The sequence below is a fragment of the Schistocerca serialis genome, chromosome 2, assembly GCF_023864345.2.
Source record: "Schistocerca serialis cubense isolate TAMUIC-IGC-003099 chromosome 2, iqSchSeri2.2, whole genome shotgun sequence".
Classification (NCBI taxonomy): Eukaryota; Metazoa; Arthropoda; class Insecta; order Orthoptera; family Acrididae; genus Schistocerca; species Schistocerca serialis.
In genome coordinates this window covers 124,785,746-124,812,388 of record NC_064639.1, presented here as the reverse complement: position 1 = coordinate 124,812,388, position 26,643 = coordinate 124,785,746, and the positions used below count along the sequence as shown (strand labels likewise).

The 26,643-nt window shown below is 39.9% G+C and overlaps 1 protein-coding gene across 2 annotated transcripts in view; it reads right to left on the bottom strand.

Moving 5' to 3' along the window:
- Positions 1-26,643, bottom strand: part of LOC126455460 (dehydrogenase/reductase SDR family member 11-like) — a 270,480-nt gene that overhangs the window by 17,917 nt on the left and 225,920 nt on the right. For both annotated transcript variants that reach the window (XM_050091208.1, XM_050091209.1), the window contains exons 3-4: positions 24,994-25,123; positions 21,643-21,772 (exon numbers count right to left, since the gene is read on the bottom strand). In XM_050091208.1, coding sequence (XP_049947165.1) covers positions 21,643-21,772; positions 24,994-25,123 — 260 coding nt within the window. The remainder of the gene's footprint in view (positions 1-21,642; positions 21,773-24,993; positions 25,124-26,643) is intronic.

Genomic DNA, 26,643 nt, shown 5'->3' with positions numbered 1-26,643 from the left:
TAACTTTGACATCGTTTAGCTTCTGTTTGTCTGAGAGGTTTTGGCTGCGTTTAAACTTGGAGTGAAGCTCTCTTTGCTTTCACAGTAGTTTCCTAACTTTGTTGTTGTACCACGGTGGGTTTTTTCCGTCCCTCACAGTTTTACTCGGCACGTACCTGTCTAAAACGCATTTTACGATTGCCTTAAACTTTTTCCATAAACACTCAGCATTGTCAGAGTCGGAACAGAAATTTTCGTTTTGATCTGTTAGGTAGTCTGAAATCTGCCTTCTATTACTCTTGCTAAACAGATAAACCTTCCTCCCTTTTTTTATATTCCTATTAACTTCCATATTCAGGGATGCTGCAACGGCCTTATGATCACTGATTCCCTGTTCTGCACAAACAGAGTCGAAAAGTTCGGGTCTGTTTGTTATCATTAGGTCCAAGATGTTATCTCCACAAGTCGGTTCTCTGTTTAATTGCTCGAGGTAATTTTCGGATAGTGCACTCAGTATAATGTCACTCGATGCTCTGTCCCTACCACCCATCCTAAACATCTGAGTGTCCCAGTCTATATCTGGTAAATTGAAATCTCCACCTAAGACTATAACATGCTGAGAAAATTTATGTGAAATGTATTCCAAATTTTCTCTCAGTTGTTCTGCCACTAATGCTGCTGAATCGGGAGGTCGGTAAAAGGAGCCAATTATTAACCTAGCTCGGTTGTTAAGTGTAGCCTCCACCCATAATAATTCACAGGAACTATCCACTTCTACTTCACTACAGGATAAACTACTACTAACAGCGACGAACACTCCACCACCGGTTGCATGCAATCTGTCCTTTCTAAACACCGTCTGAACCTTTGTAAAAATTTCGGCAGAATTTATCTCTGGCTTCAGCCAGCTTTCTGTATCTATAACGATTTCAGCTTCGGTGCTTTCTATCAGCGCTTTACCAACGCAGCTTCGACAGTTTACAATTACAATACCGATTGCTGCTTGGTCGCCGCATGTCCTGACTTTGCCCCGCACCCGTTGAGGCTGTTGCCCTATCTGTACTTGCCCAAGGCCACCTAACCTAAAAAACCGCCCAACCCACGCCACACAACCCCTGCTACCCGTGTAGCCGCTTGTTTCGTGTAGTGGACTCCTGACCTATCCAGCGGAACCCGAAACCCCACCACCCTATGGCGCAAGTCGAGGAATCTGCAGCCCACACGGTCGCAGAACCGTCTCAGCCTCTGATTCAGACCCTCCACTCGGCTCTGTACCAAAGGTCCGCAGTCAGTCCTGTCGACGATGCTGCAGATGGTGAGCTCTGCTTTCATCTCGCTAGCGAGACTGGCTGTCTTCACCAAATCAGATAGCCGCCGGAAGCCAGAGAGGATTTCCTCCGATCCATAGCGACACACATAATTGGTGCCGACATGAGCGACCACCTGCAGATGGGTGCACCCCGTACCCTTCATGGCATCCAGAAGGACCCTTTCCACATCTGGAATGACTCCCCCTGGTATGCACACGGTGTGCACATTGGTTTTCTTCCCCTCTCTTGTTGCCATATCCCTAAGGGGCCCCATTACGCGCCTGATGTTGGAGCTCCCAACTACCAGTAAGCCCACCCTCTGCGACCGCCTGAGTCTTGCAGACTGAGGGGCAACATCTGGAACAGGACAAGCAGCCATGTCAGGCCGAAGATCAGTATCAGCCTGAGACAGAGCCTGAAACCGGTTCGTCAAACAAACTGGGGAGGCCTTCCGTTCAGCCCTCCGGAATGTCTTTCGCCCCCTGCCACACCTTGAGACGACCTCCCACTCTACCACAGGTGAGGGATCAGCCTCAATGCGGGCAGTATCCCGGGCAACCACAGTCGTAGTCCGATGGGGGGATGCGTGGGACGAGCTGGCTGTCCCCGACAAACCCCCATCCGGACCCCCACAGTGATGCCCATTGGCAAAAGCCTCAAGCTGTGTGACCGAAGCCAACACTGCCTGAAGCTGGGAGCGAAGGGATGCCAACTCAGCCTGCATCCGAACACAGCAGTTGCAGTCCCTATCCATGCTAAAAACTGTTGTGCAAAGAACGTCTGAACTAATCTATAGAGAGCGCAAACAAATCGACACAAAATTTAAACGGTTATTAAAATACAAGGTTGCCTAATTAATGCAGTAATGCTGCTACTTGCGCACTGTTGACACACTGCTCGGAGGCGGAAGGAGACTACGCGATTTTACACTATTCAGGTACTAAAACGCGATGCTACAACTCTCAAATACTATAATACGCCAGAAATTTATGAATTGAACAATGCAAGTACCAAAAACACGCAAAGAAATTAAGAATTGAACTATGTAACAAATGAGTGAGTTAGGAGTATACGACTTGCTGCTGCAGCTGTTTGTCCAACGGCGGCAGGGAGCACACGTTCACCTACCACTTGACACTTGGTGACAGAATTATTTGTATCAGTGTGGTGTTAATAAACTGTAGAACGATGATACATTTGTGGAGTTATTCCTGGTTATAATAATACTGTGTGAATGAACAACATCGTCGGAAAGACGCAAGCTGGTCCTCCACAATTACATTTGTGCCAGGATTATACAGTTTCGACGTATTTCCACCCACGTACCCCAAAGACCTCTTATAAGTGCCAGTTTGTCATTTACTTTTCGTGCTCTTCGATCAGATTTGTCATCGAAACGTAACACACGTCAGTGGTAACGGAACCGTTTCAGCGGCAGTACGACAGGAAAGATGGCTCTTTCTGTTTCTGGACCCCACAGCCTCTTTGTTGCTTTACCATATGATTTATACACACCAGGCAGTAATAACAGGACAGTATAGGCTTCAAGTGTAATTTTGTCTAATGCTTGCCAGCTATACCCATAAACTCTTCGACCCTCAATGTTAGCCGTTTCCACCACAATACTTATATTATCGTTCATCATAGATTGAAGAGATGACTTTATATCAGTTACTCTGACGATAGAGTAACTTATTGGCCAAAGAGTCCGTTTTATAATGTTTGCACTACATGTTCCTCCAGTCTGCGGAAAGGATTGTAAGTTCCACGTGATTTTATTTTTTGTCTTTAGACTGAATCAATTGAACAGCTTGCACATTGTTATTTGTGGTATTACTTTCTTGAAATGTCTTCTGAATCAGCTGAAGGATGAATGTTGTCATCACTGTTGTGATTTTCTTCTTCAGAAATAGTATCCTCACCTGTCAGAAACATCTACTAATGCTTCCATCGGAAAGAATCGTTTTAAGGGGGGTAGGACGTCAAACGGGCCGACTTGGAGCAGGAGAGGTACGGCAGGACATTTTAATTTCCACTGTCTATACTTTTACAAATAAATTCATAAAACTTTAACAGCATGACCAGGAAGGATTCAGGATTCATACTCATAGCAGTGGAAGCTCAAAAACGTAAGAAAACACATTTTTTACATGTGAAATTTCATCATTTTTCACTTACTACTGGCTGCATTTGTTGCTATAGGTACACTTTTCTTCCTAAGTAAGACAGATTCTTCGATGGCTTTTGCACAGCATACAAAACATAGTTACAGGTGTATGAAACTCTAGAAGTTATTTAATTTATGAAAAAATGAATGAACTGTTACATTTTAAACTTCATGTTTAGAAAAAATTCAAGTTTTATAGTTAATTATCTCAATTTTTTTCCACAGTTTTTTAATAGATTTGGAAAATTCTAGAGTTTCATACGCCTGTAACTACTGTTTGTATGCAATGAAAAATTCATCGAAGAATCTCTCTTACGTAGGAATAAAAGTTTACCTATAGCAACAAATGCAGCCAGTAATAAGTGAAAAATGATGAAATTTCACATGTAAAAAAAAGTATTTTGGTACGTTTTTGAACTTCCACTGCGATGAGCGTGAGTCCTCAATCTTTCCTGGTCATGGTGACAAAGGTTTATGAATTTATTTGTAAAAGTATAGACAGTAGAAATTAAAATGTCCTGTGGTGACTCTCCTGCTCCTAGTCAGCCCGTTTGACGTCCTACCCCCCTTAACATGATGTTGTTGTTGTTGTGGTCTTCAGTCCTGAGACTGGTTTGATGCTGCTCTCCATGCTAATTTATCCTGTGCAAGCTCCTTCATATCCCAGTACCTACTACAACCTACATCCTTCTGAATCTGCTTAGTGTATTCATCTCTTGGTCTCCCTCTACGATTTTTACCCTCCATGCTGCCCTCCAATGCTAAATTTGTGATCCTTTGATGCCTCAGGACATGTCCTACCAACCGATCCCTTCTTCTAGTAAAGTTGTGCCACAAACTTCTCCCCAATCCTATTCAATACCTCCTCATTAGTTACATGATCTACCCACCTAATCTTCAACATTCTTCTGTAGCACCACATTTCGAAAGCTTCTATTCTCTTCTTGTCCAAACTATTTATTGTCCATGTTACACTTCCATAAATGGCTACACTCCATACAAATACTTTCAGAAATGACTTCCTGACACTTAAATCTATACTCGATGTTAACAAATTTCTCTTCTTCAAAAACGCTTTCCTTGCCATTGCCAGTCTACATTTTATATCCTTTCTATTTCGACCATCATCAGTTATTTTACTCCCCAAATAGCAAAACTCCTTTAGTACTTTAAGTGTCTCATTTCCTAATCTAATTCCCTCAGCATCACCCGACTTAATTCGACTACATTCCATTATCCTCGTTTTGCTTTTGTTGATGTTCATCTTATATACTCCTTTCAAGACACTGTCCATTCCGTTCAACTGCTCTTCCAAGTCCTTTGCTGTCTCTGACAGAATTACAACGTCATCTGCGAACCTCAAAATTATTTATTTCTTCTCTTTAGATTTTAACACCTACTCCAAACTTTTCTTTTGTTTCCTTTACTGCTTGCTCAATATGCAGCTTGAATAATATCGGAGATAGGCTACAACCCTGTCTCACTCCCTTCCCAACCACTGCTTTCCTTTCATGTTCCTCGACTCTTATATAGCCGGCCGAAGTGGCCGTGCGGTTAAAGGCGCTGCAGTCTGGAACCGCAAGACTGCTACGGTCGCAGGTTCGAATCCTGCCTCGGGCATCGATGTTTGTGATGTCCTTAGGTTAGTTAGGTTTAACTAGTTCTAAGTTCTAGGGGACTAATGACCTCAGCAGTTGAGTCCCACAGTGCTCAGAGCCATTTGAACCATTTTTGACTCTTGTAACTGCCATCTGGTTTCTGTACAAATTGTAAATAGCCTTTCGCTCCCTGTATTTTACCCCTGCCACCTTTAGAATTTGAAAGAGAGTATTCCAGTCAACATTGTCAAAAGCTTTCTGTAAGTCTACAAATGCTAGAAACGTAGGTTTGCCTTTCCTTAATCTAGCTTCTGAGATAAGTCGTAGGGTCAGTATTGCCTTACGAGTTCCAATATTTCTACGGTATCCAAACTGATCTTCCCCGAGGTCGGCTTCTACTAGTTTTTCCATTCGTCTGTAAAGAATCCGCGTTAGTATTTTGCAGCCGTGACTTATTAAACTGATTGTTCGGTAAATTTCACATTTGTCAACACCTGGTTTCTTTGGAATTGGAATTATTATATTCTTCTTGAAGTCTGAGGGTATTTCGCCTGTCTCATACATCTTGCTCACCAGATGGTAGAGTTTTGTCAGGACTGGCTCTCCCACGGCCGTCAGTAGTTCTAATGGAATGTTGTCTACTCCTGGGGCCTTGTTTCGACTCAGGTCTTTCAGTGCTCTGTCAAACTCTTCACGCAGTATCGTATCTCCCATTTCATCTTCATCTACATCCTCTTCCACTTCCATAATATTGTCCTCAAGTACATCGCCCTTGTATAGACCCTCTATATACTCCTTCCACCATTCTGGTTTCTCTTCTTTGCTTGGGTTTCCATCTGAGCTTCTGGTATTCATACAAGTTGTTCTCTTTTCTCCAAAGGTTTCATTAATTTTCCTGTAGGTTGTATCTATCTTACCCCTAATGAGAGAAGCCTCTACATCCTTACATTTGTCCTCTAGCCATCCCTGCTTAGCCATTTTGCACTTCCTGTCGATCTCATTTTTGAGACGTTTGTATTCCTTTTTGCCTGCTTCATTTACCACATTTTTATATTTTCTCCTTTCATCAATTAAATTCAATATTTCTTCTGTTGTCCAAGGATTTCTACTAGCCCTCGTCTCTTTACCGACTTGATCCTCTGCTGCCTTCACTATTTCATCCCTTAGAGCTGCCCATTCCTCTTCTACTGTATTTGTTTCCCCCATTTCTGTCAGTTGTTCCCTTATGCTCTCCCTGAAACTCTGTACAACCTCTGGTTTAGTCAGTTTATCCAGGTCCCATCTCCTTAAATTCCCACCTTTTTGCAATTTCTTCAGTTTTAATCTACAGTTCATAACCAATAGATTGTGGTCAGAGCCCACATCTGCCCCTGGAAATGTTTTACAGTTTAAAACCTGGTTCCTAAATCTCTGTCTTACCATTATATAATCTATCTGATACCTTTTAGTATCTCCAGGATTCTTCCATGTATACAATCTTCTTTTATGATTCTTGAACCAAGTGTTAGCTATGATTAAGTTATGCTCTGTGCAAAACTCTAACAGACGGCTTCCTCTTTCATTTCTTACCCCCAATCCATATTCACCTACTATGTTTCCTTCTCTCCCTTTTCCTGCTGTCGAATCCCAGTCACCCATGACTATTAAATTTTCGTCTCCCTTCACTACCTGAATAATTTCTTTTATGTCATCATACATTTCTTCAATTTCTTCGTCATCTGCAGAGCTAGTTGGCATATAAACTTGTAGTACTGTAGTAGGCATGGGCTTCGTGTGTATCTTGGCCACCATAATACGTTCACTATGCTGTTTGTAGGAGCTTACCCACACTCCCATTTTTTTTATTCGTTATTAAACCTACTCCTGCATTACCCCTATTTGATTTTGTATTTATAACCCTGCATTCACCTGACCAGAAGTCTTGTTCCTCCTGCCATCGAACTTCACTAATTCCCACTATATCTAACTTTAACCTATCCATTTCCCTTTTTAAATTTTCTAACCTACCTGCCCAATTAAGGGATCTGACGTTCCACGCTCTGATCCGTAGATTGCCAGTTTTCTTTCTCCTGATAACGACGTCCTCTTGAGTAGTCCCTGCCTGGAGATCGGAGTGGGGGACTATTATACCTCCGGAATATTTTACCCAAGAGGACGCCATCATCATTTAACCATACAGTAAAGCTGCATGCCCTCGGGAAAAGTCACGGCTGTAGTTTCCACTTGCTTTCAGCCGTTTGCAGTACCACAACAGCAAGACTGTTTTGGTTAATGTCACAAGGCCAGATCAGTCAATCATCCAGACTGTTGCCCCTGCAACTACTGAAAGGGCTGCTGCCCCTCTTCAGGAACCACACGTTTGTCTGGCCTCTCAACAGATACACCTCCAGTGTGGTTGCACCTACGGTACGGCTATCTGTATCGTTGAGGCACGCAAGCCTTCCCACCAACGGAAAGGTCCATGGTTCATGGGGGGAGGCTTAACATGATAAGCATACAGAAATTACTACGATAAATACATGAACTGCGTCTTCACACAACGGTTGATAAAATATAACTGTTGGGAGAGAGTGCTATAATAATTTGAAGTCAATCAGGGCTTGAATTGTTACGTAACCTTCCACATTTCAACACCAGGGAAGAAGATATTTTCTTGTCATGAAAATCTCTTATACATATACCTCAGGCATGTAGAAATAAAACTTGACTATGATACTTGTATATTCTGTGAATGTTTAAGCCACTCGAACCATACTGACCCAAAGAACACAAGTGAAACAAGCAAGGAAGACAAAAGTAATTTTTTAATTAAGGTATTTAGAATGTTTAGAAAACAAAGTCATTGAGTCTGGAACGATACGATTCAAATATTAAAAATCTATGGAAGAACAATTTCGTTTTCATATCATGTTGACCCGAAGATAACATCAGGGTTACCGATCTGGAGGGGATTCCAAACACTCGGAATAGTACTCAAGAATGGATCGCATTAGCGATCTACTCGCCGTCTCCTTATACAGATGAACCACGGTTTTCTAAACTTCTCCCAGTAAATCCATCGTTCCCCTACATTACTACAGTCCTTATCGTGCTCATTATGTTACATATCGCTCTGCAACGTTATTCCTAGATATTTAATGGTCAGGACTGTGTCAAGCGTCACTCCACTAGCGCTGCATTCGAACATTACAGGATTGCTTTGCCGTCATCTGCATTAATTTCCATTTCGCTACATTTAGAGCAAGCTGCCACTCATCACACCAACTGTAAATGTTGTCCAAGTCATCTTGTATCCTCCAACAGTCACTCAAATTCCACACCTTACCGTACACCACGGTCCTATCATACTTCCCTGTGTTACTCTCTGACGAACACTCTCCGTCGAGACGACGTATGACAACGATCTTCATCACATTTTATCGTAGAAAATTCTTCGCAAACTGTCACGTCCTCCCCTATGAATGCACGAAAACTTTAACAAGGAAGTCAAACATTACTCCCTTCTGTTCTAACTCAAACTTACTGTAAGGATGTAGTGAAGGCTTATTCCAAAAGAGAATTGCTGCGTTTTATTATTCTAGTCTGCCACGCATATGAAGTGCGCGATATTCGCTTGAATGACAAGCACAGTCCTTTGTACTTAGGTACGCTCGTTGTCTTGTTTGCAGAGTGCCAACGTCGGAAGCTTATTTTTATCTTGCTGCAGCGTAGCTTTTAGAGTGCAATTCATCTGCATCAAGGAGGTGAATTATCGTTTTACAGCTGCTCGCTAGCCCGCTATATACATCGACATGTCCTCAGCAGCATTTTCTCATAAACAGTATAAGTCTCAGTTTAGACAACGCTAATACCACAGAAAAATTAGGCCTTTTATGTTCAAGAGGAAATCTTATTTCGTGAATAAATCCCTTAAATTCGGATATATCACCTCAAATCAATCCAGCCTCTCAAAAACATAGTAGCACCACACAAATTATTCGTGTTTCAGTTGTGTTATAATACTATAAGTTCGCTAACTTTTGTCAGAAACATTTATATTATTGCTAATTATATATTACTGTGGCCAATGTGTTTAAAATGTTATGGAAACAACAAAATTTAAATGAAGCGAATGGGTACAAATGTGTAGTAAAACATCTGAAAAATAAAATCTCAATTTCAAGTGAATCATACAAAAATGGCTTGGCTCTGAGCACTATGGGACTTAACATCTGAGGTCATCAGTCCCCTAGAACTTAGAACTGCTTAAACATAACTAACCTAAGGACATCACACACATCCATGCCCGAGGCAGGATTCGAACCTGCGACCGTAGCGGTCGCGGTTCCAGACTGAAGCGCCTAAGAACCGCTCGGCCACTTCGGCCGGGATGAATCATGCAGATACATTAAATTTGCTACAGGACATTCTTGTATCGTTCAATCGTTCTCGCGAATTTCTGGTGGGCTATGGGTAGTGTATTTAATTAGTAATCATAATGACTTCGGTTCTCTGTTCGAAACCGATCATCTCTTAAATTTTGAATAAGTATTAACATTGTTGGCCGAAGACTTCCTGCATAAGAAGTCAACCTCTTTCATCCAGCGGCCTTGTCAAAGAGGGCGGAGGAGCGGACACATGTTCAAAGTACTCTATTGCCTTTAGGGAGGGAAAACTACCTCTAAAGGCGAAAGAATCAGCAATGATCTGCGGCGTGAGGATGCAGAAGGCGTATATTGCGTATCCACAAGATATGTGACTGTTGTGTACATAGTTCCGAGCGTACACAACTTTCTCACTACAGCGCGCCACGCTAAGCACAACAGCGCAGGCGCAGCGCTTGTCCGTCTCCGCACTACGAGATGGCGCTGTCTTAGAGACGGACCAAATTCTGCTTCCACCGATCTGCGTATTAATGTGTCACGCAGCCAATGAGATTGCTGCTAACGTAGAACCTTTTCTCCTCGCGGATCAAACTCGCGCAGTGAGACCTGAACGCTCGAGGTATTATAACGAGTGTACAGACTTCCGATTAGTCAGTCTGCATCAGTCTGCATTAGTCTATAGTCAAGTTTCAGTCTACGCCTAATAAGATTATCATATTCCTGTACATAGCCATGAAGAGAAATGTATAGACATTTTGTCAAGTATCAGAGATATGTGAGAATAAGATTAACGTGTCAAGACCAAAGGAAATTCAGATTGTCAATTGTAAATAGCATCCAGAATCAAGTTAAGTAACGTTTATGATTTGTATTATTTTAATAAATGTGTGTGAAAATTAATCAAGTTCTGTTTAAAGTTGGTCACCGTCAATCTGCTACTCTAAGCGTGCAAGTGGTATTTCTATCGTCTGACCTAACGGCAGAAGATAAACATGCCACGATAAGACCACGAGACATATTGCTGACACTCGCTTACTTCGCTATAGCGACAAGCCAAATAATCTGATGGTGTGTGTACTGAAGGTCTTACAGTACGCACACCACAGTGACTTGTAACTGAAAAAGTGTCATGATGATCTCTACACTGGCTAAATATGTCGGACTATCTCGCTTTCGGATCTCCGGGAGGGGACTGCCAAGGGTGAGGTGACCACGAGAAAAATATTGAATAGCAAAAGAAAGGATATAACGTTCTACAAGTTGGGGCGTTGAATGTCAGAGGTTTGAACGTGATAAGGAAGCTAGAAAATCTGAAAACGGAAATGCAAAGGCTCAGTTCAAATATAGTGGAGCTCAGTGAAGTGAAGTGGAAAGAAGGCAAGGATTATGGTCAGATGAGCATAGATTAGTATCAACAGCAGCAGAGAATGTTATAATGGGAGTAGGGTTCGTTATGAATACGAAGGTGAACACAGAGAGTGCTACTGTGAACAGTTCAGTGATAGGATTATTCTAATCAGAATCGACAGCAAACCGACACTGACAACAACAGTTCAGATATACCTGCCAACGTATCAAGCTGAAGATGGAGAGACAGAGAAAGTGTATGAGATACTCAACGGGGAATTCAGTACATAAATGGAGACGAAAATCTGATAGTCACGGGGGACTGGAAAGCGGTTGTAGGGTAAGCAGTAGAAGAAAGCGTTCGGGAGAATATTGGCTTCGCCTTAGGAATGACAGAGGAGAAAGAGTCATTGAGTTCTGCAATAAATATCATCTAGTAATAGCGAATACTCTGTCCAAGTACCACAAGAGGAGGAGATATACTTGGAAAAAGCCTGGGGATGATTTCAATTAGATACACCACGGACAGACAGAGATTCCAAAATTAGATACTGGGTTGTAAGTCATAACTGGGAGCAGATACAGACTCAGATCACAATATAATGAAGAGCATGCTGAAGGTTAAGAGATTAATCAGGAAGAATCAATAGGCAAAGAAGTGGGATTCGTAAGTACTAAGGAATGAAGAGATGTGCTTGAATTTCTGTAAAGCTACAGATACTGCAATAATCAATAGCTCAGCAGGCAGTACAGTTGAAGAGGAATGGATATCTCTAAAAAAGGCTATCACAGAAGTCAGAAACAAAAACACAGATTCAAAGAAGATAGCTGTCAATAAACCATGACTATCAGAAGATATACTTCAGTTGATCGCTGAGAGAAGGAAGAACAAGTATGTTCAGGGAAATTCAGGAACACACAATTACAAGTCGCTGAGGAATGAAATAAATAGGAATTGCTGGGAAGTTACGACGAAATAGGTGCGTGAAAAGTATGAGGATGTAGAAAAAGAAATGATTATTGGAAGGACTGATGCAGCATACAGCAAAGTCAAAACAACCTTCGCTGAAATTAAAAGCAGGGGTGGTAACATTATGAGTGCAACGGGAATTCCGCTGTTAAATGCAGAGAAGAGGGCGGATGGAAAGAGCACATTAAGGGCTTCTATGAGGGGGAATATTTGTCTGTCTACATCTACATGGATATTCTACTAATCACACTGAAGTGCCTGGTGGAAGATTCATCGAAATATCTGACGTGATAGAAGAAGAAAGAGAGTCGATTTAGAAGAGATAGGGGATCCAGTATTAGGTAATACTTTGAAACAGTTCTGAATGACTTAAGATCGAATAAAACAGAGGGGATATGTAATATTCCATCTGGATTTTTAAAATCATTTGGAGGAAGTAACAACAAAACGACTATTCACGTTCGTGTGTAGAATGTATGAGTCTGATGATATACCATCTGACTTTCGGAGAAACATCATCCACACAATGCCGAAGGCTGCAAGAGTTGACAAGTGCGAAAATTATCTCACAGTCAGCTTAAAAGTTCATGCATTTAAACTGCTGACAAGAATAATATGCAGAAGAATGGAAAAGAAAACTGAGGATGTGTTAGATGACGTCAGTTTGACTTTAGGAAAGGTAAAGACACCAGAGAGGCAATTCTGACGCTGCGGTTTATAATGGAAGAAAGACTAAACAAAAATAAAGACACGTTAATCGAATTTATCGACATGGAAAAAGACGTCGACAATGTAAAATAGTGCAAGATGTTCGAAATTCTGAGAAAAATTGGGAATTTACTACCTCGGCAGCACGACTTACGGAGCAAGGAGGAGATAAAAAGTAGACTAGCTCTGGCAAAAAGGGGATTCCTGGCCAAGAACAGTCTACTAGCATCAAACATATCCCCTAATTTGAAGAAGAAATTTCTGAGAATATATGTCTGGAGTACAGCATTGTATGGCAGTGAAACATGGACTGCGGGAAAACCGGAACAGAAGAGAACAGAAGCATCTGAGATTTGATGCTACAGAGTAACATTGAAAATTAGGTGGTCTGATAAGGCAGGCAATGAGGAGGTTTCCCGCAGAATCGCTGAGGAAAGGATTATATGGAAAACACTGACAAGAAGAAGGGACAGGATGGTAGGACACCTGTTAAGACATCAGGAAATAACTTCCATGGCACTAGAGAGAGCTGTAAAGAATAAAAATTGTAGAGGAAGACAGAGATCAGAATGTTGTTGTTGTTGTGGTCTTCAGTCCTGAGACTGGTTTGATGCAGCTCTCCATGCTACTCTATCCTGTGCAAGCTTCTTCATCCCCTAGTACCTACTGCAAACTACATCCTTCTGAATCTGCTTAGTGTATTCATCTCTTGGTCTCCCTCTACGATTTTTACCCTCCACGCTGCCTTCTAATACTAAATTGGTGATCCCTTGATGCCTCAACACATGTCCTACCAACCGATTCCTTCTTCTAGTCAAGTTGTGCCACAAACTTCTCTTCTCCCCAATCCTATTCAATACTTCCTCATTAGTTATGTGATCTACCCATCTAATCTTCCGCATTCTTCTGTAGCACCCAATTTCAAAAGCTTCTATTCTCTTCTTGTCCAAACTATTTATCGTCCATGTTTCACTTCCATAGATGGCTACACTCCATACAAATACTTTCAGAAATGACTTCCTGACACTTAAGTCTATACTCGATGTTAACAAATTTCTCTTCTTCAGGAAACGCTTTCCTTGCCATTGCCAGTCTACATTTTATATCCTCTCTACTTCGACCATCATCAGTTATTTTACTCCCCAAATAGCAAAACTCCTTTAGTACTTTAAGTGTCTCATTTCCTAATCTAATTCCCTCAGCATCACCCGACTTAATTACACTACATTCCATTATCCTCGTTTTGTTTTTGTTGATGTTCATCTTATACCCTATCCATTCCATTCAACTGCTCTTCCAAGTCCTTCGCTGTCTCTGACAGAATTACAATGTCATCGGCGAACCTCAAAGTTTTTATTTCTTCTCCATGGACTTTAATACCTACTCCGAATTTTTCTTTTGTTTCCTTCAGTTTTTGCTCAATATACAAATTGAATAACATCAGGGAGAGACTACAACCCTGTCTCACTCCCTTCCCAACCACTGCTTCCCTTTCATGTCCCTCGACCCTTATAACTACCATCTGGTTTCTGTACAAATTGTAAATAGCCTTTTGCTCCCTGTATTTTACCCCTGCCACCTTCAGAATTTGAAAGAGTATATTCCAGTCAACATTGTCAAAAGCTTTCTCTAAGTCTACAAATGCTAGAAACGTAGGTTTGCCTTTCCTTAATCTAGCTTCTAAGATAAGTCGTAGGGTCAGTATTGCCTCCCGAGTTGCAATATTTCTACGGAATCCAAACTGGTCTTCCCCAAGGTCGGCTTCTACTAGTTTTTCCACTCGTCTGTAAAGAATCCGCGTTAGTATTTTGCAGCCGTGACTTATTAAACTGATTGTTCGGTAATTTTCACATTTGTCAACACCTGCTTTCTTTGGGATTGGAATTATTATATTCTACTTGAAGTATGAGGGTATTTCGCCTGTTTCATACATCTTGCTCACCAGATGGTAGAGTTTTGTCAGCACTGGCTCTTCCAAGGCTGTCAGTAGTTCTAATGGAATTTTGTCTACTCCTGGGGCCTTGTTTCGACTCAGGTCTTTCAGTGCTCTGTCAAACTCTTCACGCGGTATTGTACCTCCCATTTCGTCTTCATCTACATCCTCTTCCATTTCCATAATATTGTCCTCAAGTACATCGCCCTTGTATAGACCCTCTATATACTCCTTCCACCTTTCTGCTTTCTCTTCTTTGCTTGGGTTTCCACCTGAGCTTTTGATATTCATACAAGTGGTTCTCTTTTCTCCAAAGGTCTCTTTAATTTTCCTGTAGGCTATATCTATCTTATCCCTAGTGAGATAAGCCTCTACATCCTTACATTTGTCCTCTAGCCATCCCTGCTTAGCCATTTTGCACTTCCTATCGATCTCATTTTTGAGACGTTTGCACTCCTTTTTGCCTGCTTCATTTACTCCATTTTTATATTTTCTCCTTTCATCAATTAAATCTAATATATCTTCGGTTACCCAAGGATTTTTACCAGCCCTCGTCTCTTTACCGACTTGATCCTCTGCTGCCTTCACTACTTCATCCCTCAAGACTGCCTATTCTTCTTCTACTGTATTTCTTTCCCCCATTTCTGTCAATTGTTCCCTTATGCTCTCCCTGAAACTCTGTACAACCTCTGGTCCTTTCAGTTTATCTGGGTCCCATCTCCCTAAATTCCCACCTTTTTGCAGTTTCTTCAGTTTTAATCTACAGATCATAACCAATAGATTGTGGTCGGAATCCACATCTGCCTCTGGAAATGTTTTACGATTTAAAACCTGGTTCCTAAATCTCTGCCTTACCATTATATAATCTATCTGAAACCTGTCAGTATCTCCAGGCTTCTTCCATGTATACAACTTTCTTTTCTGATTCTTGAACCAAGTGTTAGCTATGATTAAGTTGTGCTTTGTGCAAAATTCTACCAGGCGGCTTCCTCTTTCATTTCTTACCCCCAATCCATATTCACCTACTATGTTTCCTTCTCTCCCTTTTCCTACTGCCGAATTCCAGTCACCCATGACTGTTAAATTTTCGTCTCCCTTCATAATTTGAATAATTTCTTTTATTTCATCATACAATTTCTTCGTCGTCTGCAGAGCTAGTTGGCATATAAACTTGTACTACTGTAGTAGGCGTGGGCTTCGTATCTATCTTGGCCACAACAATACGTTCACCATGCTGTTTGTAGTAGCTTACCTGCATTCCTATTTTCCTATTCATTATTAAACCTACTCCTGCATTACCCTTATTTGATTTTGTGTTTATAATCCTGTAGTGTCCTGACCAGAAGTCTTGTTCCTCCCTCCATCGAACTTCACTAATTCCCACTGTATCTAACTTTAACCTATCCATTTCCCTATTTAAATTTTCTAACCTACCTGCCCGATTAAGGGATCTGACATTCCACGCTCTGATTCGTAGAACGCCAGTTTTCTTTCTCCTGATAACGGCATCCTCTTGAGTAGTCCCCGCCCGGTGATCGGAATTGGGGGACCATTTTACCTCCGGAATATTTTACCCAAGACGACGCCATCATCATTTAACCATACAGTAAAGCTGCATGCCCTCGGGAAAACTTACGGCCGTAGTTTCCCCTTACTTTCAGCCGTTCGCAGTACCAGCACAGCAAGGCTGTTTTGATTAGTGTTACAAGGCCAGATCAGTCAATCATCCAGACTGGGGGGGGGGGGGGGGGGAGATCAGAATACATCCAGCAAATAACTGGGGCTTAGGTTACAAGTGCTATTGTGAGATGAAGAGTTGTTTTGGCACAGGAAAGAAATTCATGGCGGGCCGCGTCAAACCAGTCAGAAGACTGATGAAAGAAGAAAAGAGAATCTGGTTCGAGGTTGTTGTAGCATGAAGTAACACAGAGAATGAGCTGAGATTCTTTACTAACTTTACTTTTCGTACGTTGTGGAGATAGAAATCTGTACACATAACGGTGGTCTTTTGAGAAACCTTCATCTGTATCTACACCTACACTCACGTGGCTACTCTGCAAATCACACTAACATGCCTGGCAGAAGAACCACCTTCACAATAATTCTCTATTATTCGACTCTCGAACAGCACGCGGAAATAATAAACACCTATAATGAACACCTACATCTTTCCATACGAACTCTGATTTCCATTATTTCATTGTGATGATCGTTTCTCCCTATGTAGGTCGGCGTCAGCAAAATATTTTCGCATTTGGCGGAGAAAGATTGTGATTGAAATTTCGTGAGAAGATCCCGCCCCAACGAGAAGGGCTTTTGTTTTGGTGATGTCCTCCATATATCCTGTACCATATCCGTGACAGTGTGTTCCCTATTTCTCGATAATGCAAAACGTGCTGCCCTTCTTTGAACTTTTTCGATGTACTCTGTTAATCCTGTCTGATAAGGATCTCACAGCGCACAGCAGCACTCCGGAAGACGACGGTCAAGCGTGGAGTATGCAGTGTGTTTAGTAGATCTGTTCCCTCTTCTAAGTGTTCTACCAAAAAAACGCCGTCTTTGGTTTACCTTCTCCACAACATATTCTTTGTATTCTTTCCAATTTAAGATGTTTGTAATTGTAATTCCTTGGTATTTAGTTGAATTTACGGTTTTTAGATTAGATTGATTTATCGTGAAACCGAAGATTAACGAATTCCTTTTAGCAGTCATGTGGATGAACGCACACTTTTCATAATTTAGCGTCAATTGCCGATTACCGGACCAAACAGATATCTTCTGTAAACCGTTTTGCAATTAGTTTTGGTCTTCTGGTGACTGCTGGATGGTAAATGACAATATGATCTGCAAACAATCTGTTCAGACTGGTGTTTGCAGACTGTAATGAAATTTACGCGAGCAGTCACATGTTAGGTGGAGAGTGAGAATCTAAAATTCTATTGATAAACGAACTGTACCTGAAGCTACACCAATCAAATTTAGGTCTTTAGATTTCAAATCCGTTGTTTTAAAATAGTCACATATATTTGGGTCTCCCTCTCCCATGCTCCAAATTGCCATGAACCTCTGATTTGCTAAGTTTCAGGTATGGTATTTTTTAAAGACTCATTTAACCAAACAAATACTAAGCTCCTCACAAGCAAGTATTCTGCATTCATACTTCCAAAACATCAGCAGAAAAACACTAATCGGAACAACCAAAGAATGATCTCATCAAATGTCAATTACAAAATACAACAACTCATATATCAGTTGTTGCTCGTTTTTGAGACATTGGCGCACGGATTTTGAGGAACATAGTATGAAATCACAGGACCATATCACTAACATGGATATGCAGCAGGATCGTTGAACATATATTGTGTTTGAACATTACGAATTGCCTCGAAGAGACTGGTCTACTGGCACACAGTCAACACGAATTTAGAAAACATCGTTGTTTTGAAACACAACTAACTCTTTACTCATACGAAGTATTGAGGGCTATCGACAAGGGATTTCAATTTGATTCCGTATTTCTAGATTCCCAGAAAGTTTTTTACGCCGTACCTCACAAACGGCTTGAAGTTGCAATTACGTGTTCATGGAATATCGTCTCATTTATGTGACTGGATTCGTGATTTCCTGTCAGAAAGTCCACAATTCTGACAACTGAAGTGATTTCTGGCTTTCCCCAACGTAGTGCTATAGGCCCTCTGCTGTTCATTATCTGTATAAACGATGGAGACTTCCACCTGCTTCTTATATAAGTGGGTAACAAATCCAGGCTAATAATAAATTTGCATTATTGGAATGTATTATATGGAATTTCTAAGTTCAAATAATTGTGAATAACGGATTACTTGACAGCGAATTTAGCAAAGCAATAAGCTATATAGAATGAAAAGAAACGAGAAAAATATCTAATACTTGAAGACATTTGTATATTCCAATTCACTTTCATGTAGGAATGATATACTAGTACATGGCAAATGAAATCAGAAAATAATATCCCATAAATCGCAACCAAAGATCACATTCACTAAAAATTGGATATACTGACTGTGGGAACCTCTAAGCACAAATGTATATATGGTGGTGGGAAAGACAAGCAGGCACAAAGAGCTATAAATTTTAATGGACGTAACAAGCATTATATTATAGTCAAAGTAGGTGTTCATACCAAATAATGACAGTAATCCACTGGGCAGTAAACATAAAAGAGATTTTGTAGCCTACAACAAAATGGAAGTGAGGAATTCATTTACATGTATGAAATATACATAAATAAACATGGCCAAACGGAGATCACTCAACTGTAATTTCCTTACTGATCATATGAATGGAAAAATGTTTCAGTGAAGATACAAGTAGATGATAGTGACAGTATATCACTGTACAACTGTAAGGTAAGAGAGTTGTAGGTAAAATCAACAGTGAGTGTACATAGAAAATGTCACTAATCAACCTCCAAAGTTTTATCTGTTCATTCTCTACACGGCTGATTTCCCATTTATATACATAAAGCTGAATTACCACTTTTTTTCAAATTATAGACTGTATAATCAATTCTAGTATATGAATACCATCAGAGGAAATTGCAAAAATAATTTGTTTAAAATAACAATTGACTAGTTTTCTATAAATAGTGTCTCTCTTAATTAAAGGGCACAACATTTATGATAAACTTAAAGGGTGGACAAGAGTTAATAAATAAATCATAAACTTTAAAACTTTTTGATGAGCATTTAAATTTGAGAAAAAATGTATTGTCGAGCTACTTTAGCAACTCAGATGCAATACAGATTTCTCTAAAACTGACAATGGCACAATCGGTAAGCTAATATATTTTTCTGTTTTCATTCATCAGTGAGATAATGAATTATATTATGGGCTAATTCATGTTTTTTTAAGGTTTCCATTCTGCATATGGATGCTGTGAAAATAGTAAATTGTTCTCGCCTATGTTCAACTTGCAGACAACTATTTAACAGTCATCAGAGTACATATTTCATCTAACAGTATTTGATGTAAGTAATGCATTAGAGTCCAGAAAAGAAAATGTTGTCGATTATTACAGTATGAGAAGAAAAATTACACTTACAAGAGGAAAAATTGCCTTCAGTACTCTTCATTAAAACTGAGAGTGGTAGTAGTACTACCATCATTTTCTGAGCTGAAAGCTTTGATCATTTAGGCAGTGATTCTTTGTACATACCACACTGCACAGTTAAATTATGAAGTACACTAAATATTTTTCTATTCCACATAAGGATTTTTGTTTAGGAACTTGTAGCTAATTTAGAGCAAAAATATTACATATTTATCAAACCTCTTCTCATTGTGTGAACTCATCTGTAAATTACAGCATTTGGCCATTTTCAGATACAAAATAAGTAAATGACCTGTATATTGACTTATTCCAGATCATTCAAGTATGTTGTGAAAGTTAACCATAGATCATAATTGAGAAATAAATTCATTTCAGAAATGACTGTTTCTGTATCACAGTAAACTCCTTCTAGTAAGGATATACAGAATTAATATAAAATATGTTACCACCTTACTGAATAAGGAGCTAAAAAGAATAGGAAAATAATCATTCAGATCACAAAGTTTCTAAAATATTCAAAAGTAAAATAAAAAAGCAGTAAAATAGAATAACAAAGCTTGCAAAGAAATTGTACAATGGAAAATAAGGGAAGGTAAGATAAATAGGTAAGAGTTGTCAGGTGTGTCAAAACCAAAGTTTTACTGGTCCAAATTCTTTTCTGGCATATGTCGAACATAGATGGGAAAAGAAGCATATAAAAATGTGTTACGTAAAGATCAATGGGTAGTATCTTATAAAAAGATTATCTGCAGTCTCCAAAGAAGACCTAGAAATCTATGAAATAATAGTGCATAATTGTAAATGAGTGTTCTAAATGATTCAGAAGTAGAATGCTTTCAGGGGTCATAAAAGAACTGTTGACATATATATGCCATTTATATTGAAAAAATGGCGCTGATAACCTTGGCGTTGAGCCCCAACACAAACACACACACACAAATATATATATATATATATATATATATATATATATATATATATATATATATATATATATATATTGTAAAAGTTCGGTTTTACATAAGTGTAAATACATAAATGTAACTCATCACGTTGGAAACAAGGTAAAGTAAACATTTATGTAATGAAATAATGTAGTTGCATAAAACAAATTTAATTTTTTACCTGTTTTGGGCACTTAGTACCTTTCGCCAGAAGGTTATTATATACTGTTCAGTTTAAGCATGGTTCCTTTTCTTTCATTTGCAATATTCATACCAGCTTTGTGAGAAAGATATAGATTACTCATAGAAATCAAATGTCTCTTAAACAATATGTCAAGCCGTATTGTCCAGTGTAAAGTACACACAAGAGAAAGTGTTTTTAAAATATCATACTGAGTATTACTACCCTTTTCTCATTATTATTAGTCTAAAAACCAGTATACAGGGTTAAACTGTCATTTGAACAACACAATAATAAACAACTGATCAATTCGTGAGTTTTGGAATAGGTCTGTTATTTAATATTAGAAAACGATAATTCACCTATAATTTTACTACCAACCAGAGTAGAACAAAATGCCATTTCATTTCTAAAAGCAGAGGACTGCACGTGAAAATTTTAGTGTAATAGGGTGATTTTGTGGCACAAAAATCGACATAAAAAACGTTTGTGAACAAAATTAGGTATCAATAAATTCCATAAATTTCATTCAGTGGTATATTAGTGTACTGATGCTACTGCTGGAGATGTTCTATTTTCTGAAATGGAACGGATTTATAGACAATTCTAGTGGTACCACATTGATGGATGCACTATATTCTGAAATGGAACGGGTTTACAGGGCTTCCTGTCAGTTACCCCATTCCCAAAGGTTTTTGCTAGCCGAGAGCTGTATAATTATTTTAATGTTTCGAAGTACCAAGGAGCCCTTTTAGCTTCTCTTTTTCTATAAACATCATAATTCTGTTTTCACACCAGCTGTAGACATATTTACAAAACGATAAAAAGACCGTTCTTTGAGCACATAGAGAAAAGGAGCATTCCATTATATCTATTAAGAAATTGCAAATCATTAAATGATGCTAATGGGGGATAGCGATTACCTGATGTCGACTTTTTTCTACTTCTGTTAATTAACTGCTGTGATGGCGAATAGGGCAAAAGACATTAATTCATATACTTCTTTTAAGCTACAGTATTTATAATATGAATCAGTGAAGTGCACTTACTCCAACTCGTATATCGCTCTTCCTAGCAACCAAGTCCTTTCTTAGTCCTTCAAGCAGCGTTTTCACAGCTACCTTGCTGGCATAGTACATGGAGTACTCAGCGTCGTGTATTGGCACGTGACCGGCGATACTAGCAAACAGAGAGGCATATACCTTTGTAACAGTCAAAGCAAAAAATTCAGACGAATCACGTAACACAACAGGTGTAAAGCCAGGCAAAGTCCTATAGATAGGGATCCTGAATGGCAGGCGTAGCTCTCAAAAGGACAAAGCGTGACGCCTTCAGTCGGTACAGGTAGCAGAATCTTAACGAAAAACTTCTTACAAAGCCCAATAAATTTTTGTCGTATTTAGAGGCTGTCAGTGCCACCAAAGCTAGTCTCAAGACACTCATGGGTGTCGAAGTAGCTGAAATTGAGGATAGCAAGAAATAAGCAGAAAAGCTGAACGTTTTCACATTTTCCTTTACTGAAGACATTCCAAGAACACTAGCCCAGTTTAATTCTTACTCAACTGCGAATATGAGTGAAATGAATATTAGTGTCACTGGCAGTGAGGAACAACTGATATCAGTAAAACTGAACATTTGACTTCAGGGAGTTTTGGAATGTCTATCAGATTCTACACGTAATATGCAGACGAATTAGCCCCTGTTAACTGTTGTATACTGTAGGTCCCTCAAATGAAAAACTGTGTCGAGTAGTTCGCAGAAAGCAAATGTCTGACCAGCCTACAGGAAAGGTAAGAGAAGTGGTCCACAAAACTACCGTCCAGAATTCTACACATCCATCTCTTGTAGAGTCGTACTATATTTCATTACGTTTGAACACTGAGACCTGTCTCGTTTTTCTCACATGATATCCTGAAAGCCAAGGGATAAAAGTGGTATTTCTTGACTTCCAGAAAGAATTTTCCTCAGTACCACAGAAACACTAACTAACGAAAGTATGAATTTATGGAGTATCAAATAAAGTATGTGACTGGATTGGTGATTTCTTGGTAGGAAGGTCGCAAAATACTGCTTTCGCTGGAGGAGAGCTATTGACGTGTTGTGACGTTAAGGGCAGTCTGGCTCGCAGGGGAAGTGCCAATGGTGTTCAATCGATAGCTGGCCGAAATATTGCCAGCCAGTCGAGGCAAGCGGGCAGAGACAAGCGTTCGGGTAGCGCTGGTGGCTGAGTTACAGGATATGGGTTGCTCTGGGATGCAGGAGCAAGCTAGCTCTCCTGCAAGTGGAGGCAGGACTATGGTGGATACAGATGGTTGAAATGAGAGTGTGAATATTAGATTTCTACTAAAATTACGTTACGTACTATACAGACGTGCTACAGAAAAACTTAAACATACCATAAAAGTCACGTCATTGAGTCGAGGCCGCTGCAACTTTAAGCATAATTCTAGACCCAACATTTTAAAAGTTATAATTATTTTAGGTACAATAGCTTAAAAATTATAACATATGAGCCATTTGAGCAATGTATTCATATGATATGCCATATGAAAGCTGACATCAGAAATCTTCATAATGAACTACGTTTATAATCAGTCATCTGTATGAATAATTATAGATGAGCTACTAAGCTGATATGCAGTTTTTGCCATTACTATAAATTCTCAATAGATACATGTACTGTGAAGGCAGCATGAGTGTTCAAGATTGTTACATAATATTCTTATGGCTGAGCAACCACAATCTGTTTCTTCATAATTTTTTAATGTTTTGCAAGTTTTAACACATTATAAGGCCGGATGCGGCCATGCAACTGTGAACTTTATTAATAACTTTTTTTTAATACTGAGTCGCTGTTGCAACGAGATGTAAAGTCGTCGTAATAATTTCTCGCTATATATATATTAGGCAGAAGAGATCGATAAAATTCCATCGGAATTTCTCAAAGCATAGGTGAAGGTGGCAACTAAGCGACTATTCAAGTTGATATGTGGTATCTATGACCTTGGAGGCATTCCAGCCTCCGAAATAATATCATCAACACAATCCCGAAGATAGCAAGAGCAGATAAGTGCGAAAACCGTCGCACAATCAGCTTAACGGCTCATGCATCCAAGCTGCTGAACGAATTATGTTCAGAAAAATGGAAAAGTAAACTGATGATCTAATAGATGACGATTAGTGTAGCTTTCGGATAGGTAAAGGCACCAGAGAGTCAGTTCTGACGTTGAAATTGTTCACGGAAGTAAAACTAAAGAAAAATATATCTACGTACGAACTGTCGACTTTGAAAGTGGGTACGACAATGTGAAATGGTACAAGATGTTCTAAAATATGGGAAAATAGGAATAAGGTCCTAAAACATGAGAAAAACAGGAATAAGCTATAATGAAACCCGGATGGTATCCAACATCTACAAGAGCCAAAAGAGGGAAAATAAGATTGAAGTTCAAGAATGAAGTACTCAGATCAGTGAGGGAATAAGACAAGGAGGCAGTCTTTCGCCCCTACTATTGAGTCTATGCATCGAAGAACCAATGACAGATATAAAAGAAACGTTCTAGAGAGGGATTAAAAACTAGGGTTGGAGGATGTCAGTTCTAAGATTCGATTATAACATTGCTATCCCCAGTCAAAGTGAAGAAGAATTTCAGTATATATAGGATGAAATGAATCGTCTAATGAGTACAGACTATGGACTGAGAGTAATCTGAAGGAAGAGGAAAGTAGGCCTAATGAGGACTATCAGAAGTGAGGTTAGTAAGAACCTTACCATCAAAATTGGAGACCACGGTGTAGAGTCCGGAGGTAGGGAATTCTGCCACCCTGTGGCCACAAAAAACGCATAGAAAACGAAGAAAGGAGCATGGAGCACTCAGACAGGCACAGACAAAGTAGACATCCTGACCATTTCTGCTAGTATCAAATATAGGCCTCAACATGAAGAAATTTCTGAGACTGCACGTCTGGAGCGCCGTCTTGTACGATAATGAATCATCGACTGTGGGAAAACGGGAAAAGAAGAGAATCGAAGCGTTTGAGTAGCTGGTACAGAAGAAGTATTTTGAAGGTTAGGTAGAATGATAAGGAATGAGCAAGGTCTCCGTAAAATCGACAAGAAGAACGAACGGGATGATAGTACAAATGTTAAAACACCAAGGAATAAGTTCTACGGTAGGAGACGGGGCTGTGGATGGTAAAAACTGTAGGGGAAGACGGAGATTACAATACGTCCAACTGATAATTGATGATGTAGAGTGCAATTGCTACTTGAAATGAGGAGGTTTGCACAAGAGAGAAAGTCGTAGCGGGCCACATTAAACATGATTATATGACTGATGACTCAAAAAAAGAAGTAGAGTTATTTTTCGACAGTCGTGTAAACATCGGCGCTCTCTTACCTACAAATGTGCACAATGAAGCCGTCGTCGACACCTCTCTTGAACATGTCCTGCACGGCCTCCCTGGTACAGATGCTTAGCCCCAGCAAGTTCACATCTAGCATCAGTTTCCAGTCCGACGTTGGAGCAGCTGTTGGCAGTGTAATTACTGACATGGAAACCGTGTCAAAAAAATTCTGAAAACAACAACATGCTAACTTATTTACAGTTGAGGGTCGCAGAAGCCTCGGTGAAAATTTTCAGGCCCAACGACGGTAACGTGGGATCAGGAGCTAAGCGGATGTTGGTAGCTCTGGTGATGGCGAGACCGAGGGAGTGGGGGAGAGCAGGAATAGTCTTCCGGGAGATGTTGCTGTGTGCGTGAAATCAATTAACACGCATTTCGAGTGATTATCCGATTCATCTCTTGCACAAGCACCTGCGACTTCTCCCTTTACCGGCACGAACGATTCGTGTTCAGTAATTTTGATGATGATGACTTGTAAGGAATATGGTATATCCTTCATGCTGGTGTCACTCAACACAAGAAAAAGTCATATTTGAAAGAGACAAACATATAAACGGACTTAACCGGCCCTTTTAGCTGTTAGTAAGACAGACAATGAGAAGGTGACCTGACCTTAAAAATACTGCTATTATTCTCTTACCGATCCAAGAAATGTTCGAAGGATCTGAACAAGATTCGTTGAATTATTAATTTGATTTACATATAAAAAAGTGAGAAGAAGCAAGCCTTTATTATTTGATTGGTTGACACAGATGTACAATAATACACTACTGGCCATTAAAATTGCTACACCAAGAAGAAATGCGGATGATAAACGGGTATTCATTGGACAAATATATTATACTAGAACTGACATGTGATTACATTTTCACGCAATTTGGGTGCATAGATCCCCAGACATCAGTACCCAGAACAACCACTTCTGGCCGTAATAACGGCCTTCATAAGCCTGGACATTGGGTCAAACAGAGCTTGGATGGCGTGTACAGGTACAGCTGCCCATGCTCCTCAAGAGGAGTGTCTGGCGTATTGTGATGAGCCAGTTGCTCGGCCACAATTGACCAGACGTTTTCAGTTGGTGAGATCTTTGGCATGCACCACTATCTGAACATAAGTAAAACAGAACTTGTTACAATGCGCAACAAAAGAAAGACAAATTTTCTTCTAATTCGAGATATCGGACAACAGATGATTAAATAATGTACCACATTGCCTGTTGCGATTACTGCTTCTTTACCCTTTCATCTCGTTTTTTTTTTATCTGCCCATATTTATCCTTGTGTATGCAGAACGTGATCTTGTTCCGTCCTTCCTTTTGTTGACTGCTATTCTTATGAATTATCTTGACTGCTTAAACAAAAAATACAATAGTTATATAGATGCTCTTCTTTTCCAGTTACTATTCATTGTCATCATTAGGTTTTTGTATTGTCAGTTGTTCGTCCATAAGCTAGTTTAGCATACTACAAAGATCTTAATTTATAATTGTTGGTTGGGTTGTTTTGGGGGAAGAGACCAAACTGCGAGGTCATCGGTCTCATCGGTTTAGGGAAGGACGGGCAACGAAGTCGATCGTGCCCTTTCAAAGGAACCATCACGGCATTTGCCTGGAGCGATGTAGGGAAATCGCGGGAAACCTAAAT